This window comes from Agelaius phoeniceus, chromosome 5 (genome assembly GCF_051311805.1).
Source record: "Agelaius phoeniceus isolate bAgePho1 chromosome 5, bAgePho1.hap1, whole genome shotgun sequence".
In the NCBI taxonomy this organism is placed as follows: domain Eukaryota; kingdom Metazoa; phylum Chordata; class Aves; order Passeriformes; family Icteridae; genus Agelaius; species Agelaius phoeniceus.
In genome coordinates, this window is record NC_135269.1 from 21,484,197 (window position 1) to 21,501,031 (window position 16,835).

General features: G+C 37.2%; 1 protein-coding gene and 1 long non-coding RNA gene across 2 annotated transcripts in view; both read right to left on the bottom strand.

The window, feature by feature from the left end:
• Positions 1–16,835, bottom strand: part of LOC143694110 (uncharacterized) — a 502,521-nt gene that overhangs the window by 185,464 nt on the left and 300,222 nt on the right. The gene's annotated exons all lie outside the window — the stretch shown is intronic.
• Positions 1–16,835, bottom strand: part of LARGE1 (LARGE xylosyl- and glucuronyltransferase 1) — a 271,689-nt gene that overhangs the window by 177,568 nt on the left and 77,286 nt on the right. Inside the window, exon 3 of the mRNA XM_077178505.1 lies at positions 13,358–13,544. Coding sequence (XP_077034620.1) covers positions 13,358–13,463 — 106 coding nt within the window. The 5' untranslated portion in view covers positions 13,464–13,544. The remainder of the gene's footprint in view (positions 1–13,357; positions 13,545–16,835) is intronic.

Genomic DNA, 16,835 nt, shown 5'->3' on the forward strand with positions numbered 1-16,835 from the left:
CACTTGATGACTACCAAATATTAATCATCAATTTGCAAGTTTGACTGGTAGCTTTTATGTTCTGAATAGGTTTCACATTGAAAAATTTCCTGTAATTTCAAAATATACAAACCTAATGAATAATCTTGAAGGTCCACATTTTCATGGAGCTGAATCTTTTCACACATACATGATGCTCAAATACAAGAATAGTGTGTAGCTCAGCGAGGCTGCTTTTAGTGATCCTGCAAATGGTGCTTTCAAAACAGAACTCCATGTCTTCCTGACTCCTCAAGGTAATACCTTCTCTTTTCCATATGAATCCACTTTTTTACTTCATCCCACTACTTGCAATGCATGCATATCTTGTCCTTTGTCCTTTCTTCCTGCCTGGATTATTACTGAAAAAAGCCAGCTTGCAACTCCATTCAGCTTGGAGTTTATGACAAGCGACAGTAACACCTGAGAACTGTTCCTTCCTCACTCTCATTCATTAGCTCCTGTATTCCTAATTAAGGTCTCACTTTCTCAGTTTTCACCATACCATTAGAACTTTTCAGTGAGATCCACTAAAAACAGGTTCCAACTCTCAACAATTCTGTTCGTGATTCCTACTCTCACTTACTGCAAATGATTCTTCCAACAAGCACCACATGAAATTATTACAGATAATTTTTCCACCAGTGGAAGTCTTCCATTACTTGTCTGCCTCTAACCAGAGGCTATTTCACCACAGCTCCTAGATCAAGCACCTTACTTTAGTGCAATCAAACAGTAATTAGCAGGAAAACAACCCCTGTCCAGGAATGGCTCAGATTATTCCAATCTTACATGCAGTCAAACAATGTGCCAGGACCTTAGCGGAGTATTTCTAAACAAGATTCAAATAATATAAGGTCTTTCTATTCATTGTAATGTAATGATGGATATACAAGGTAAACAACTATTAGCTATTAAATATATAAGTCTATTTAAATATGCAAATGTTTTTCCAAACAATTTGTTTGCAAGGGCAATACCTTGTCCTTAATAAAACAATTAAAGAAATTGCGAGTCTCATCCTCCTCTACACATCAGATGTGTTCATAGATTGCCATATGGTGCAAATATTTTTTTTCCCACAAAATTATGATTATGCTTTGCTTCAGGTTGACAATACCATTCTAGATATGCGTCCCCTAAATCAACCGACAAATTAAATTGAAGAAAAACAGTACTATTGTTGTACATTTGTTGGTGGAAAGGGTTCTGTCCTTTCTTTGGTGGTAGCAATTGCAATGTGTAAAATTATTTTTTTAAGCTAATATCTAGACTTACTGGCCTATTGTGTGTGTAGTCTCCAAGATGAAAAAGTGGCTACTAAGAGCAAAAAAAACTTCTTTTAAAAAAAGACCATTTCTAATACAGCTCAGCAAGTTTCTGTGACTTGAAAACTTAAGAGGCCTGCTGAAGTTCCAGGGTTCATCCCAAGTGACCAATGTAGATAGAGGCCTTTTAGGAAGCTAAAATAGTACAGCTACACAAGAGTCTTCCTGGCAAGATAGAATAAATCAATACCTCCAGTACAGAAAAGTACCAGGCTGGGAAGCCAGATTTTCTAAGAGATTTTAAAAGGCAATGAGAGATTCTGGATTAAAGATCTCAGGTGCTCAACCTGAGCCTCTTCAAGTTTGAAGGGACCTGTTTTTCAAACAGGGGAAACACTGACTCAAAACCAGGCAGCCAGAGCCAGAAATGCAAGAATGGCAGCATCCACAATTACGACCTGCTTAGAATGCTACTTGAGTGATTTCACATCATGTGCTGTTCAAATGAAACTGCAACTTCATTGTTCAACCAACAAATCCACGTGTTCACACATCCACAACCTCATACATGAGGTCTATCTGAAGACCACAGAAAAGACTAACCATTTTTCTTTTGTGCTGTGTGTTGCTTTATCTTAGTCTGATCTGCCCTTTTCTAACTTAGAAAACTGTAATCTCCTGCGGCTCCTAATGGAGACCCACTCCTAAAACCTCTTAGAAGCTGATAAAACTCCAGAAGTAGGGGGGTATGTAGATTGCACATCATCACCTATCAATACTTCACTGTCTGGTTGTAGTTAACAGGTGACAGGAGTAGCATCATCTCAGAGAAGAATTTTAATTAAGTTTAGGTCTTCTCTGTAAGGTAAATCTGTGCCAGTCTGAGGTGTGCCATTTTGAACAGCAACTGCTATGTCAACTAGTCAGCCACCCCACATGAGTGCTTTTATCAGTACAGATGTCATTTTGGAAGCTGTTTTATGAAGTTTTCAATGTGGACTCTTTCTTGTCATTCCCTGATTCAGTGTGCTCCACATCATCCATACTGCACCACAAATCTAACCACACTTCTCAGGCACAAATAAATAAATGCATATAAACAGGAGGTGAGGACAAGGAGGATTTGGAATTTTTTAAGGGGAGCAGGTAGTCACATACCAAAACAACAATTCCCACAGTTTTCAGTATCTTGACTTAACCCATCTTCTTCCTGAATACAGTAAAAACCGTGAGTCCCTTAAGTAGCTTTGTTCAAGAAATAACTTTCTTGTCTCCATCTCCTCACAGTGGTCTTCAATTAAAGCCTAAAATGATGAAATTCTCTGAGATTGACAGAGGAAATAAAAGGAGAGGAACCACTGAAATGCACCTTCAGAAGCAGGTTATTAAATGTCCCAGAGACATTGGTGCAAGTGGCAGCCACCAGAGCTTAGTGGAAAAAAGAGAGCAGAAAATTAAACTTCTCATTGGGCCTGATGATGATTAATCTCTTCTCTGGTGCGCTGAAACTGCTTAATCTTTGCTATTAATATCATATCACTGAGGTACCCGTATGGCAGCTGAAAGGGAGCATATGCAAACAGTTAAAACTGGGGAGAGGAAATAAAGACCGCAAATAACAACAGGGGGACGTTCTGCTCTTAAGTCTCTCAAAAGCAAGAAACTCAATATGAAGCAGAGAGTCACCATCAGCAACTCTGAAGTCAGGTTACTATGAGGCAGCTCATGGGCAAACAAAGTCATGCAATTTAAAGCAGATAAATAGTAGGTTTCAATCATTTGGTTAAATGACTGCATTTGCATTCTATGGGAAAGATCACTTAATTCATCACATCTCCACTCAAGTGTACATGAACAAGCAACTAATGCCTTCACCCAACTCAAATAAGTCAGATAATTGTTATTTTCAAACTTACTTACCTCTGTGTATATTGGCAAAGCTTTGAAGAAAGTTAGCTGGAGTTCCCTGGAAACCAGTAATTATGTGTAGCTGTGCAGATGGATTTGTAAACTTGGTTCCTATAAGAATATTATAGAAAATGTAACCTCACTGTTGAGATTTTTACCTTAAACCCTTCGGGATTTGTAAAGCACTGAAGCAAGAGGTGAAATCGCTAAATCCATTATAGTTAATACTGCTAGAAAACATTCTGTGCGTATTATATTTCAGACCAAAAGAATCCTTTGTTAAAGTCAGTGTGGATCCCTTGAGATACACATTATAACAGTTTGATTAGTAGAGAATAAAAAGCAGACTTTTATAGCATTCATTCATCCGAAAACATTACTCCTGCTAAAGTTAACAAGCAAAATCACAGAGTTGGGTTAAATGAAATCCAATGACAGCCAGGTAATACAGTGATGGTGAAATATTAAAGTGGCGATATGATTCCAGTACAATTCTAGAATGCTGAATGCCTTAACATTGGGAAAGAAACGGATGAGAAATCTTCCATGTTTTAATGCTCTAAAGGTAAATTGTAAACACTACAGTGATTTTATGTTTTATTTGGAAAATTGAGAATACAATACTGATAGATTTTAAGTTTATAAGCCTTGATCCCATGAATAACTGGTTGCCAAATTAGTGCTGAAATACATCTTTCTTCTTAAATTTAATAACCATGCTTAACCTGCAATCGAAACTGTGATTTGATCCTTTCTGAAGGGTTATTTTTCACAACTGAAAACGTACACTAACCTGGAGCCCAAAACAAATATTTTGCTTGGGAAATTAGTTTTTCTGGACTGGGATGGCAACTGATCATCCTGATAACTAGCTTCTACTAGCTATGGGAAGATTAGCAATTATCCTATGAATTTATCTCTTTTTTTAAACAGCTGTAAGTTGTGAGAGCTGTAGCACTGTAGCACTCTCATCTATAGTCCTCAAGGTGATATTTTTGCAGCTCACTTTATGTACTGCTATATCTCATAATCATGATTACTCACTTTACATGAAACTGAAACTGTTAAAATGATCCTTTTCTGTTTTTTTTCCCTATCATCTACTTCTTGTCTTTCACGTCTTACCTTGAAGCCAGAAATATCTGGACAGAAATTAAAGCATGTATTTTTTAACAAGACAGAATAATTTATTCAGAGAAGTGCTAGAATCCTCCAGCAGCTTTAAAATCAATTGCAGAAATCTGGCTAGAAGAACAGCTCTGGTGTATCTGGAACACATGGGTCAGATGCAGGAATTACCAGCCAGCATTATTCTATCAATTCTACAACATAATACAGCCTGTGCTATGCAAAATGTGAGAGACATTGACTGTTAACAATCACTATGATGGTAAAAACCTACAAATCTTCAATCAGTAACTGTTCTGTGTAATTTTGAGAAGAATCTACAAATTTGTCTGTCAGGTCCATTTTGAAACAAATTAAACAAAGACTGTTGTAACTAGTCTAGGAGAGATGCAATGACACATAAATAAGGAAAGGTGAATGATAAAGTAGGAAAAATTGTAGGGAAAGAAAATGTTGGGGAGAAACACAACAACTTCGGGGTATTTTTTTTCACTCTACTTAATCCCATAAGAAACTGATAACTTTCACACTTCTTTATTCCAGCAATTCCCCCAAGTGCTTTTCAACATATAAGAATAATACCATCTTATTAGCTATGGCTTTATTTCAGCTCCAGAAATAATCTATATATTACAGAAATGGTATGCAACATTCTTTGATTTTAAACTACATTATGACAACCCTAATCCTGTGTCTATGAGCCAAATGAAGATCCTAGTGTAGCACCAACAGCTATAACTGGGTTTAAACTGCTTAGGAAAAACAATAATCACTTGGAAGATGTAGGGGCCCAGGTTTCAATGGCCAGATAAGAGTCCACAAGCTGCCCAGGCTTCCCCTGCTGCTCATGGTGGTGCATCTCTATCCCTGACAGGGCCTGTGCTTGCTCAACAACAGCCAACACAAGCAGGGCTGACTGTGCTAGAATCACACTTTCAGTTCATTCTGTAGATACACATTTTTGGTTTTCTAATCAGGACCCTGGTGTGTTACTAACTTCAAGCTTGTAAGCTGCTCCAGGTGTTTAAAAGCTTTTATTGGTGGTGGTGATTTCACTGGGCATTTCAGAAGTTGAGGAAGCACTATGCAAAGAACAAACCACACACCTCTTCTCTATAATAGGTACAGACATTATTACAAGTTCATTGGAAAAAGTATCTCATTGTGAAACACTTCATTTATACAGTAAAATATTTTAACTGTGTCTATAATTACTTTTTAAAGTAAATATATACCAAACAAGCACAGTCTCCTTTGTATTGTGAATTTAATTTAGGAAAATGTGATGATTCTATAATTTTCTTTTATAATTTTAACTTCACTACTTTCAGCTCTCCACCCCAATTCCTCATCTCTGCAAACTCTGTCATTCAGCAATTTGAAAGACAAACAGAATTATAAAATTAAAAAAAAAAAAAAGGTTTAAAACCTTGATGTTTACATCCTGGACTTTCTGGACTTTGACCATTTCACAGAATTATAGAGAATGTCAGTCATACCACAGGTTAGAAAGAATTATTGTCACAGGATGGCTCAAATAGCTTGAACAGGGTTAAACTGGAAGAGAATCTCAGGCTAAAAATGTATCAGTCTCCAGGTCACCAACTTTTCCTCTTTCTGTTGGTATCTACAAAGCTGAGTGAACCAGGATGACTGCTGTCAGGCTATGTTTTTGAATTTAGTCGTGCATGTCACTCAGTAGTCCAAGGATATCTAGATAGATTAAAAAAAGTCTCTTTCAAGTCTAGAAACAAGAACTGCAAAGCAACACAAGAGAAGTAAAACTTCAAGGGAAGGAAAAAAATTAATCAGCTGAACAATTCAATGGCTGTCATGTCTGAAAAACATTTGAAAAGGGTACAGAAGGTTTAAAAAGAAACGTGTTGAAGATACTGGTATTGTTAAGCTAACCATACCTAAAACAGATTGACCCAAAAACAGGGTATCAACCTTCCCACTTAGTTGCTTTTAAACCATTCCAGAGCATAATCTGCAGAACATAAGAATGACCATACACAGTGTATGAAGTAATTATCTGATTTTTTTTAACCAGACTCCTCCTCCTTCTAGTATTATATACATTTAAATAAATATTCAAAATATGAGTTTAAAAAGTACTGTAAGGCACTTCAGATACTATTTGCTGTCTAACAAGACAAGACAAGATTTTGATTTCAAACTTTTTCCTGATCTGAAAAACACCCCACAAATTTTAAATACAAAAAGTTCAGAAAAATTGAATAGCCCAGATTATATGTTCTGAGAATCAAAAACAAAATTTTCATTTCTATCATTTAAAGCATCTCTTTTTCAGATTTTTTTTCATTTTATGCTTATACATTTGTTGACCTGCTTGCCTCTATGCCCCCAAAGCTCATTGATTAATTTCAAATTACTTTGTTAGAGGGAAAGAAGTCACAGGTAATGAAGCGTCTACAATTGCCAGAAACACAGAGAGAGAGACAGAGATGCCAAACATTTTACCATTGAGAAATACACTGCAGCAGGAGCTCAGGATTTATTTAGACACCAAGAGATCCATATGGGAGCTAGATTATATAAATTGTAGGAAAAGCAACTTCAACATCAATCAGCTGCATGGTATCAATCACAGCAAGTCAGGCTACATTAGTTCCAGCACACAAAGGAGTTCGGATGTACTTAAAATTGCACACTTTTTTTCAGAAAGCCAAGTGTTGCTTCTTGGGGTTTGTTTTTCTGTTTATTTTTAGCAAGACATTTAAGCTCACCTTGCTTTTCTGTTTTTATACTAAAAAACATGTTTTGATGATGAAGTGAGTAACTATCCATCTCTGAAACAGAGAAGGAATGATCAGGAAATAGCAGTCCTACTTTAAAGTCTTCCACATAGCCCTAACAGAATTTGGGCATCCAGATGTCTCTTCTTCTTGGGAGAAATTTGCTCCCTTTTGTGTAATGCAACTTTTATAGATGGCATTTTTCCCAAAAGTTTGTTCAAAGAAGGAGAAAGACCAAGATGAAACAAAACTCTTGAGAAATCCCACAGGTTATATTCATTTAGCTGCTGTTCCAAAGAAGCTGGCCCCTCACGCCTGTCAAAGAATTCCTTTTCATTCTGACCTTTATGTTTCTGCCAGAAATGACAAATTAAGAGCTGTCAAGGAAAAGAAAGCCAAGAGAAAACTGGTGTTTAGAAGCAAAGAAACATTCCATCCAACCATGAGATTGTACAGAGAACAAAGAAGGTAAGCCCACAGCCTACTTTGCTTTTCTGAAAGCATGTACTTAAAAATATGAGCATCAAAATAAAACGTGTGCCCTCTCTACTGGAATTCTGAAAAGAAATGTAGGCTTGCTTTCCCTTGGCACAGCACACTGACAGAAGAAGTGGCCATTGCAAGATTCAAGGCTTCTTCTGAGATGACAGGGTATTGGTTTAAGAATGTGAACTCCTGGCAAGCTGAAAAAAACCCAGCATTGATTTTGACATTCAACTTCAGCATTCCAGTGGGAATGGACTATCCTAGCTAAGGATAAAATTGTATTGCAGAATTCTAAGTTTAATCAAATAAAGGCTGAGAAGAAAAAAAAAGTCCATGTTCCTCACTAACTCCACCATTTGACCTCCAAAAGCTTCTCATGGCCATGGTGTATTTTGGCTTACATTCCTGATACAAGGCCATTCTTGTTTTGGTACAGAAACTACTTCAAATATCCTGTCACTGCTCACAAGGTTATTTATTTATAAAATGGGGAGTCAAATTCTTTCCATATTCACTTAATTTTATTTTCTTAGTGATGGACATATAAGGCTTCTCAAGTCTGTAAAAAAAAAACATAGGATCACTGACTCCTCAGTTAAAGATGACGAGCAGAGAACGAGCTCTCCAGCTTTCACAGCATGGACCTTCTGGTCCTTTATCAGCATTCTGTATAGCAAAATCACCAGGGTTTCATAGAAGTTTTCCAGGAGCAACAAAACTTCTCATAAGCCTGAGGTCTTTGCTATCATAATTGATGGTACTCTGGTAGGATTCCCAAACATATTTAAGAAGGTATAGCAACTGCAGTAGAGACAGAGGTGCTTAAGTGGTAATTCTCTATCACCTGGAATAAATGTAACAAGAGAGGAGTCAGCCAGCACTATTAACTCCAGAATGGAAAGGAAGGGGTGGCTTTTTGACTAAGGAGAGCCAATATTCACTAAATCCACCTCCTGTACACCTGTTCAGGCACTCATCACAGAAGCACCCTTACTTACATGCAGAGGCACCCTTTCAAGACTTGTCCTCTCAGAACTTTATTAAAAAGACAGGATCAATACAAAGGTGGAAGCTTCTGTTTTAAATGGACATTGGATTAAGTTGTCATGTTTAATTCTGTTGAGACACGTAACAGATAAAATTTGGGCCAACTGAAGGAAACATAGTAAAAAAAGCAATTGTATGTTTTGTGTCTTTTTGATTACATTGTCTGTGAGGGAATTATTTTCTGATGACTGTTCATCAGTTGCGAGTGTCTGATAGACATTTTAGTAATTACTTATTTGTTTGCCTCTTTCTATGAGCCACTTCATGCAAGCATTAAAAGTTTGGGCAGTTTTCATCATGCAACAGATCACGTGATAAACTTTTGGCACTTAATTGAAAAAAGCTGAACCCCCAGAATCAGTTTTTTGATTCAAGTATTCACAAATATGATTTCAAAATCTACTTCCCATGAATATTAAAACTGGATATTCATTGTTCCCATAGACAGTCTTCTCAATTAACATACTCACTAGGATATTTATGGAAACATACACAAAAAGAGTGTGAACAGCATTAAAGTGAATCCATTTAAACACAAAGATGAATATTTGCAGCCTTCCTTCAATTTATTTTATTGTATTTTATGAGGTGTTTGCCCAACTCTGGCTTCAGTCATGTCTCTACAGATGACTTTGACTGAAATGACTTGCTGGGAATGATAGCTGCCCAACACTGGAGTGAAAAGAGGACAACCAAAGAAAGCAAGTCCCAGGAAAGAAGGCAGGCTCTATTTTTTAAAATGCTACCCGAGCAGTTAAAAGAAACCAAAGTCAACTACTCCTTTACAGAGTCCCTTCAGGATCTCACACAACTTTCAATTTTTCATCCTAAGGTTACATTACTGGCTCTGTCTTTCCTGGGAAATATATTCCACACAGGAGCTCTACACACATACTGTAGGATTTCAGCCTCAAGTGGATCCACCACACAGGGACTAGTAACACAAGCGTATTTTCATCCTTTCGAAACGGAGGTGACTGTAAATCTGCTGAGGTCACACAGCCACAGTGAACTTTTTTTTCCTTTTTCTTTTTTTTTTTTTTGAGGAATCAGTAATCCAGAAAGTATGGTCAAATTACAGTTCCAAATCTCCATTTTACATGACCTTCGTGGTAAGGGGGAGAGCAAACTGCTTCATATGGCTTGAAAAATTAAGCTATTTATGGAGCTACCACTAGTTAGTGAAACTGCTATTTTCTTTCTAATGAAAATTCATCATGTACTATTTGATTATTTTCTCTTCTCTGTTTTAAATGCACTCCACTCTTCCTACTCTATTACTTTGTCTTTTGAATTAATTCTAAGAATGTTGGAACAATTAGCTTTTTCATTCAAAGTAACAGATAACTGAAATTATGGTGTCCTTGTGCATTATTAAAAACAACAGTAACCAGGAATATTCAAAAGCCACAGAATATTCAATATCATCTTTAATATTCTTCTTCATAACCTTAATAGACATTTATCCATGATTAATGAGACTTTTAGTAGCTACTGCTGTTACAGCTTGGGTAACACCACCTCCAATGAATATCCTAAAGGAAGGGTCTTACTGCAAGTGTCGAGTGACAACTGTGAAGTAGCAGGCTGCCATGTACTTTCTGACAAGAGAACAAAATCCAAAATAAAACAAACTGTCTTAAGGAATTTGAAACTATTCAAAAAGCAGGGCATGGGAACAGACTGCAGCAAGGCATATTTTATATTACAGATTGACTAACAAGGCTTTTTAAGGGTTTCTAATGTGATCCCACTCCCATGCCATGGCAAATGAATAACTTAAGTTCTTAGATATAAACACATGGATGAGTAATGTTATTCCTAATTACATCAAGAACTTATGAGGCAGACACAGTACTACAGATTTCATATCAGAGATTTGAGTCTAGAGCCCTGAAACACACAAACAAAGAAAAAAATGCAGAAGAACAAAAAAATCCCACAAAATTTTTTGCTATGGCAACTCAGCTAGGTCAATCTTTTCACTTAGTGAATAAAAGCCCACAGTGATTTTACTACTGTACTTAGGTATCTCCAAACAGAAACATTCCCAGGCCTGGCATGGCAATTGGATTCACCAAGGGTAAATCATGCTTGACCAACCTGACTGCCTGCTGTGATTACATGACTATGAATATATGACCATTTGATGCAATCTCCCTTGAATTTAAGCACAGTATTCTTGTATCCAAGCTGGGATTTTACCCTGTATATGGTGGACTACTAGATGTGTGAAAAACTATCCAGGAATGTTGGGCTCAAATAGAGGGGGCACTCATTCATGGTGCGTCTGCAAGTCCATGTCTTCTCTGTCCTTGGACGTTTTCAAGACACTGTTGAATACAGGCCTAAAAAATGTTGCCTGATTCCAAAATCCACATTGATTTGAGCAACAGTTTAATTAGAGAACTCCTGAGGCCCCTCCCACACTGAATAATTAAATGAATCTATGAGGATACCAAGTATTGATGATTTCTTTAATTTGCTGGAGAAAAGCCTAAGAATCATTTACTCAAAACTAAAACCAGATGTACTGAAAAGAAAATTTCTAGCCCTGTGATTAACAAAAGAAACAAGTGCCAGGAGGCAGAGAGGATTCTACATTCGTGATGCTTTCAAATCAAGCCGCAGTGCTGTTGTGAGCCATTTTCTACTCAGTTAGAGAATCACAGAATGATGCAATTGTTTATGATGGAAAAGGCCTTTATGATCATTGAGTCCCTCCATTAGCCCAGCACTGCCATGTACACCACCAAACCATGTTCCTAAGTGCCACATATACACCTATTTTAAACATCTCCAGAGGTGGTCACCCAAACACTTTCCTGGGTAGCCTGTTGTTTGTCAAACCTTTCCATGAAGAAATTTTTCCCAATATCCAATCTAAAAATCCTGTGGTGCAACTTGAGGCCATTTCCTCTTGTTCTATTGCTTGTTACTTGGGAGAAAAAAGCCACCCCCACCTCACTACAACCTCCACAGTGAGCTCAAACATGAGTAAATTCTGGGAACCACTGTGGAGAAAAAAAACCCAAGAAGTCATGTAGAATACCAAAATGGCATTAACTTTTTGTCTTAATACCTATATGTTAAGAAAATACAAGCTGTTATTTGGCTAAATAAATAATCAATCTTAGTTTATTAACCAAGAAACATTCAATAATCCCCATCCAAAATTAAGAAAAAAGAAAACAGAAACAGAAAAATAACTGATCGTTACTAACTGTACATAATTTCCAGTCCTTTTCCAGTGCAAGGCTACAATGTAATAGGTAATGGGCTTTGCTCCCTAGCTTGCATTTAAGATTAATTCACAGTGAGAGCTTTAAGTCACTTCAAATACCCCATAGCAGCAAGATTTGTATTGAGTTCTCTGTAAAAACAAAGGATTCTACTCACAGAGGAATTTAAAACACCGTGGCATTATCAATTGTGGACACAATTAAAATAGTCATTATGACAAAGCAGCATAATATTCTTCCAAAAGCAAAAAGGTGAGGCCTGCATTTGCTCAGCTTTTAAAAATCAAACAAAATCAGTACTGTTCTGCCTGCCAGATCATTATTTTTAAGTATGCAGCTAGCACCCCTCATATTTCCAATTTAACATGAATCCCACAAGTGTTTCGTTCTAGAATGAGCTAATGGAGTTACTGCACATTAAGGTAGAATTGTAAGTACTTGAATAAATTTGCATAAACAAATATTTGTACATGGAATATAACTAATTCAGAATCGCATGCAACACACAGAGAAAATCTTTACATGCTCTTACTTGTGATTTAACATGGAAACCTCTTTTGTTTCCAAACACAGCACAGATTTGTCAGCCAAGGATACATGAAAGAAGCTTGACATTTTAAACAATGCCTTTTTAAAATTATCAAACTGTAAACTAGTGACTGAACAGTTTTTACAAGGTTGGAACACCTTTCTTCATGCTAATGCAACTACAAAGGCCAAACGACGTTTTTTGACTCTTGCCAAAATAACAGACCTATTGTCCAATATAAAATGCTTCACCTCCACAATAAACAAAACAAACAAATTTTAAAAAGCTACAAAGTAGCAAAGAGCAGGAGAACCAGAATCCTTGATCCTCCCCTAACTGAAGTATTACTGCTGAACGTCTCTAAGGCCAGGAAAAAAACTTCATCAGACAGGTAATTTAAAAGACAAAGTAGTGATTATTCCCTGTCTCATTTTAAAAAGTGCTCATTACAGAGCTGCAAGTCAATGTACCTATAAACTGGAGGATTTCCATCTAAAAAAAGAAGGGGACAGAAAGATATTCCAACTAAAAGAATCCACTGACAGTCAGGTGGATGTGGATCCAAACTACTTTTATGTAAAGAAACCTTATAAAGATATGCATTGATTGTCTGTGTTCAGCATTTCTGAAATGAGATGCTAAAAATCTTACAGGGCATAGGATAGACCAACTTTTAAAAATTAGAAAATACAGAGAAAAGATTAGTAGACTGGGCAGGGGGGGAGTTGTTGCACATTTTCAAAGGTGAGTGGAAAACCAAGTAATTGTGGCCAGTAATTAACTGAGCATCCTCAGTAGCGATAACATGGTAACAAAGGCCTTTTGTTGAAATCTGCACCTTGGGAACTATTTCATATGCAAGCCAAACAAAATTTATTTAAATAAAACCAATGATGACTGATCTACATTTGTCTGCCCAGCTACAAATCATCCAATACCCCACCACCCTCCCCTCAGCCATTCCTCTCCTACCTTCAAAACTCCCAGCAAACAGATAAATCCACGTAATTGCTGGGACAAAAAGGATGGTCAGAGAGGCAGCCAGGAATTTCCGTCGCCCTCTGCAGATTCCCAGCATTCTCTCAGGAGTGCAGAATCCCAACTCAAGGCTGTTCCTATGTTGGAAGCAAATAGTCCACAGCCTCCCACATATTACTCCCTGAAAAGGAAAGGAAAAAATATTTCAACAGCTTATCACTCTACAGAAAGTTACAGACTATGTCAGTATTCCAAAAGAGTTAAAAAACAGGGCTAAAAAAAGGCTGCTGCAATTGCAAGGTGGTACCCATTTCAAAATTATCCACAACTACTTAATAATAAAGCAAGTTTTAGAAGTCAAATTAAGACAGTAAGTCAATAAAGCACATCATATCACCTAAATACACTCTAAGCTCCATCTTACCAAGAGATGTCAGTTTTATTTACATTTTGTCCTCATTTTTACTTTACAGGAACTCTGAGATCTTTGATGCCCATGTGTGCTGGGGTCCCATGGCAGATAAGAGAAAGCCACCCACATTCCTTCACCAGCTCTCAAAGAGCAGAAGTCACACCACTGAATCAGTGATGCATTGCAATTGGTCATGAACTCAAGAGAGTGAACCAAAAAAAGGAAAGCTGAAGTTTAGGGGTAGAGAGATGTTACTGAAATTACCCACTTTGCACACCAAAAAGCAGCGCTGATGAGCTGCTGTGTAAAAGGGGAGAAGAGAAAGTGCAAAATGGGCAAGGAAATATTCATATCCACATAGGGTATATCAGGAGCTTTTAGACTGTATGCCATGAGAAAAATTGATTCTACTCAATAATGCAGTTTTTATTAGGAAAAAAAAATCCGATCCTAATTTGAAATAATTGTTCTGCATTTCAGAGGGGCCAAGAAAAAATATATTATGATTTTTATTCACAGGAAAACAATTATTCCCACACCAGTGCAGGCATGCAGAGCATAAAAATGATGTTACATACTGATAGCATGTTTTTTTGAAAGGGAAGGAAAGGCTAGTAGCAGACAAGTTAGAAAAGGAAAGAGAAGTATTCAGTCCATGCAAATCTACTTCAGGTTTTGTGTGAAAGGGCTTAGGTTTTTCAATGCTAAGAATAGAAGTAGTCTACAAGAATGGTAGGGAAAGAAAGAGACTCTGGAAGTACAAGGGGTTTAATAACAGCGCCCTTTGACTTATGCTTCAACCAGCACTCGAGCTGATACAAGCAATGTATCATTTCTACAGTGACATGTTAACAATGGCTGCTGTGTGTCTTGAGAGTGTCTTAGCTCTACAACTCCATATATATTGCAGCAAAAATCAATTCTGAAATTAAATTACAGCAAAAATGAGAATGTAGACAAGAGAAATAGGTTCAGACAAAAAGTCTCTTGTGCTAGAGATACCTGGCTGCAGTAATCAGGCAAACTTACGGCTGTTCCTTGAACATTCAATAGAGCCCACTTTACTACACTACAGTTTAAGAGCCATGATAGTACTCTGACCTTGGAACTGATAAAATGGACTATAATTTGTCCAGAGCCAGCACAAAAAGCATTCCATTGTGTCAGCTTTTCAAGGCAATGAATGCCTCACCACTGAGATTTTGCACAAAATATGTGGGCAGACTTAATATTACAACTGGGGTATTAGAGTCACTCTGTGTTAGACGGAGACACACATTTGGTAGATAAATTGTGGAAAGCTCTTATCTTTACTCACTGCATTTGGATAATGATTACATTTCATTTCTTTTCCTTATAGCACATAACTTGTACAACTCTGAAGAGAGTCCTTTACATGCCTCCTTGACAAACACTGATAATTTCCCAGGCTTCTGTGTTTATAAGCATGTATATTATAAAATGCACAGAATCACTTATTTTAAGTAGGAATTCCTTTATTTCCTTAAATGTACTGGCATGCACCACTGACATCAGTCTGTGCAAAGAAAAATAAACCTCTGAAAATATAAACTCCCAGGCACAGTCATTGGCAAATAGCCACATCTTGCACTGAAACATGCACTGGCTGGATACTGCCCCTATCAATGACACCTGTAAAACTTACAGGTAACAAATTAAGAGTCAACACCACAGTTTCTGAAATCAAACTGTTACAAGTGTGCTGATACAAATTTCCAGGGCAACAACATACAGACTCTGAGTTACAGTGCTGCTAGTGGATTAATTCATCCTGGGGTGGCATATTTAAGAAATAATTTGATTTTTCCTATATATTCTTTTAAATATCCATGCAAGTTAAGTTTCTGAACAGGTTGATATGGAGGATGGAATCCAGCTTTTCTGCTCTATGAATATAAATTACTCTAACAAATCAAAAAGATATAAGGCACAACACCAGTTCAGCTGCGAAGGAAAGACAGAAATGTGGCAAATTCAGTTTTCTACAAATTGTCATCTTTCAGACAAAACAGCCAAATCATTTTGTACATTCATGTGTATCTTTTATCTAACTAGAAAAACATTTGGGAAAATCCTAAACAGACAAGTCAGCTTGTGATGGATCACCCTAGGAAATGTTAAGATACATCTTTTAACAGTGCTTTAAAAGATACATCTTTTAAAGTGCATGCTTTAAAAGAGCCGTATAGCCACTTTAAATTATGCTTCTACAATATCCCCACCTTCCCAAAATTGTGAATTACTTCCCTTGGGTCCTAAATATTCATTTTTAGTGTATAAAATCACAGCCCCTGCTGAGTAGTTTTTTCCAAAGTAGATGATGCATCATGTGCAACCCTTACACAAGCGATTACATAAAAGGTCCATGAATGGTAATGAAGATCCTTGGCTTACAGGAAGAGATTTGGACTCAATCATGTATTCACTATTGGCTTTACTCAGAAACAATGTTACCTAATATACCACTGTCAAATAAATTGAAAGAAGACATTGCAGCTCTTTTGACTTGATTTTCTTTTCAACAGTGCCAGATTGACATCCACTACGGAAGGAAAGGGATTTGACACTGGCTGGACCAAGGGCTGAGCACAAAACACAGTTGCACATTTCTGCCATACGAGCCTGCAAATACCTTTCAGAATTCTCCTACAGTCTCCACCACTCCGCAGTAAGACTGCCACAGTCCTACTGAATCAGACTGTCACCTGCCTAAAAGCTCTTCAAAAGCAGCTTCATGGTACAAGCTAAAACTGAAGCTACTTCAGATGTGACATTGCTAGGCACATTCATCTTTTCAGTAAAATGGTTCACTTCATTTGCACAAAGCCATGCAGTGCTCCTCCTGACAGTTTTCAGTCTCAACAGCTATGCTAACTAAACACCTGTACCCAGAAATACACAGCATGAAATATATCAGAAACTGTAAAACAAAGGATAAAGGAGGATAAAGGAATAACCCAGCCAATTTAACCACAGCATCCAGGTGTGGTATTCTGATGAAAACACAGCCTGTGGTTGCTCCTTTCCTGTTGCCCAATT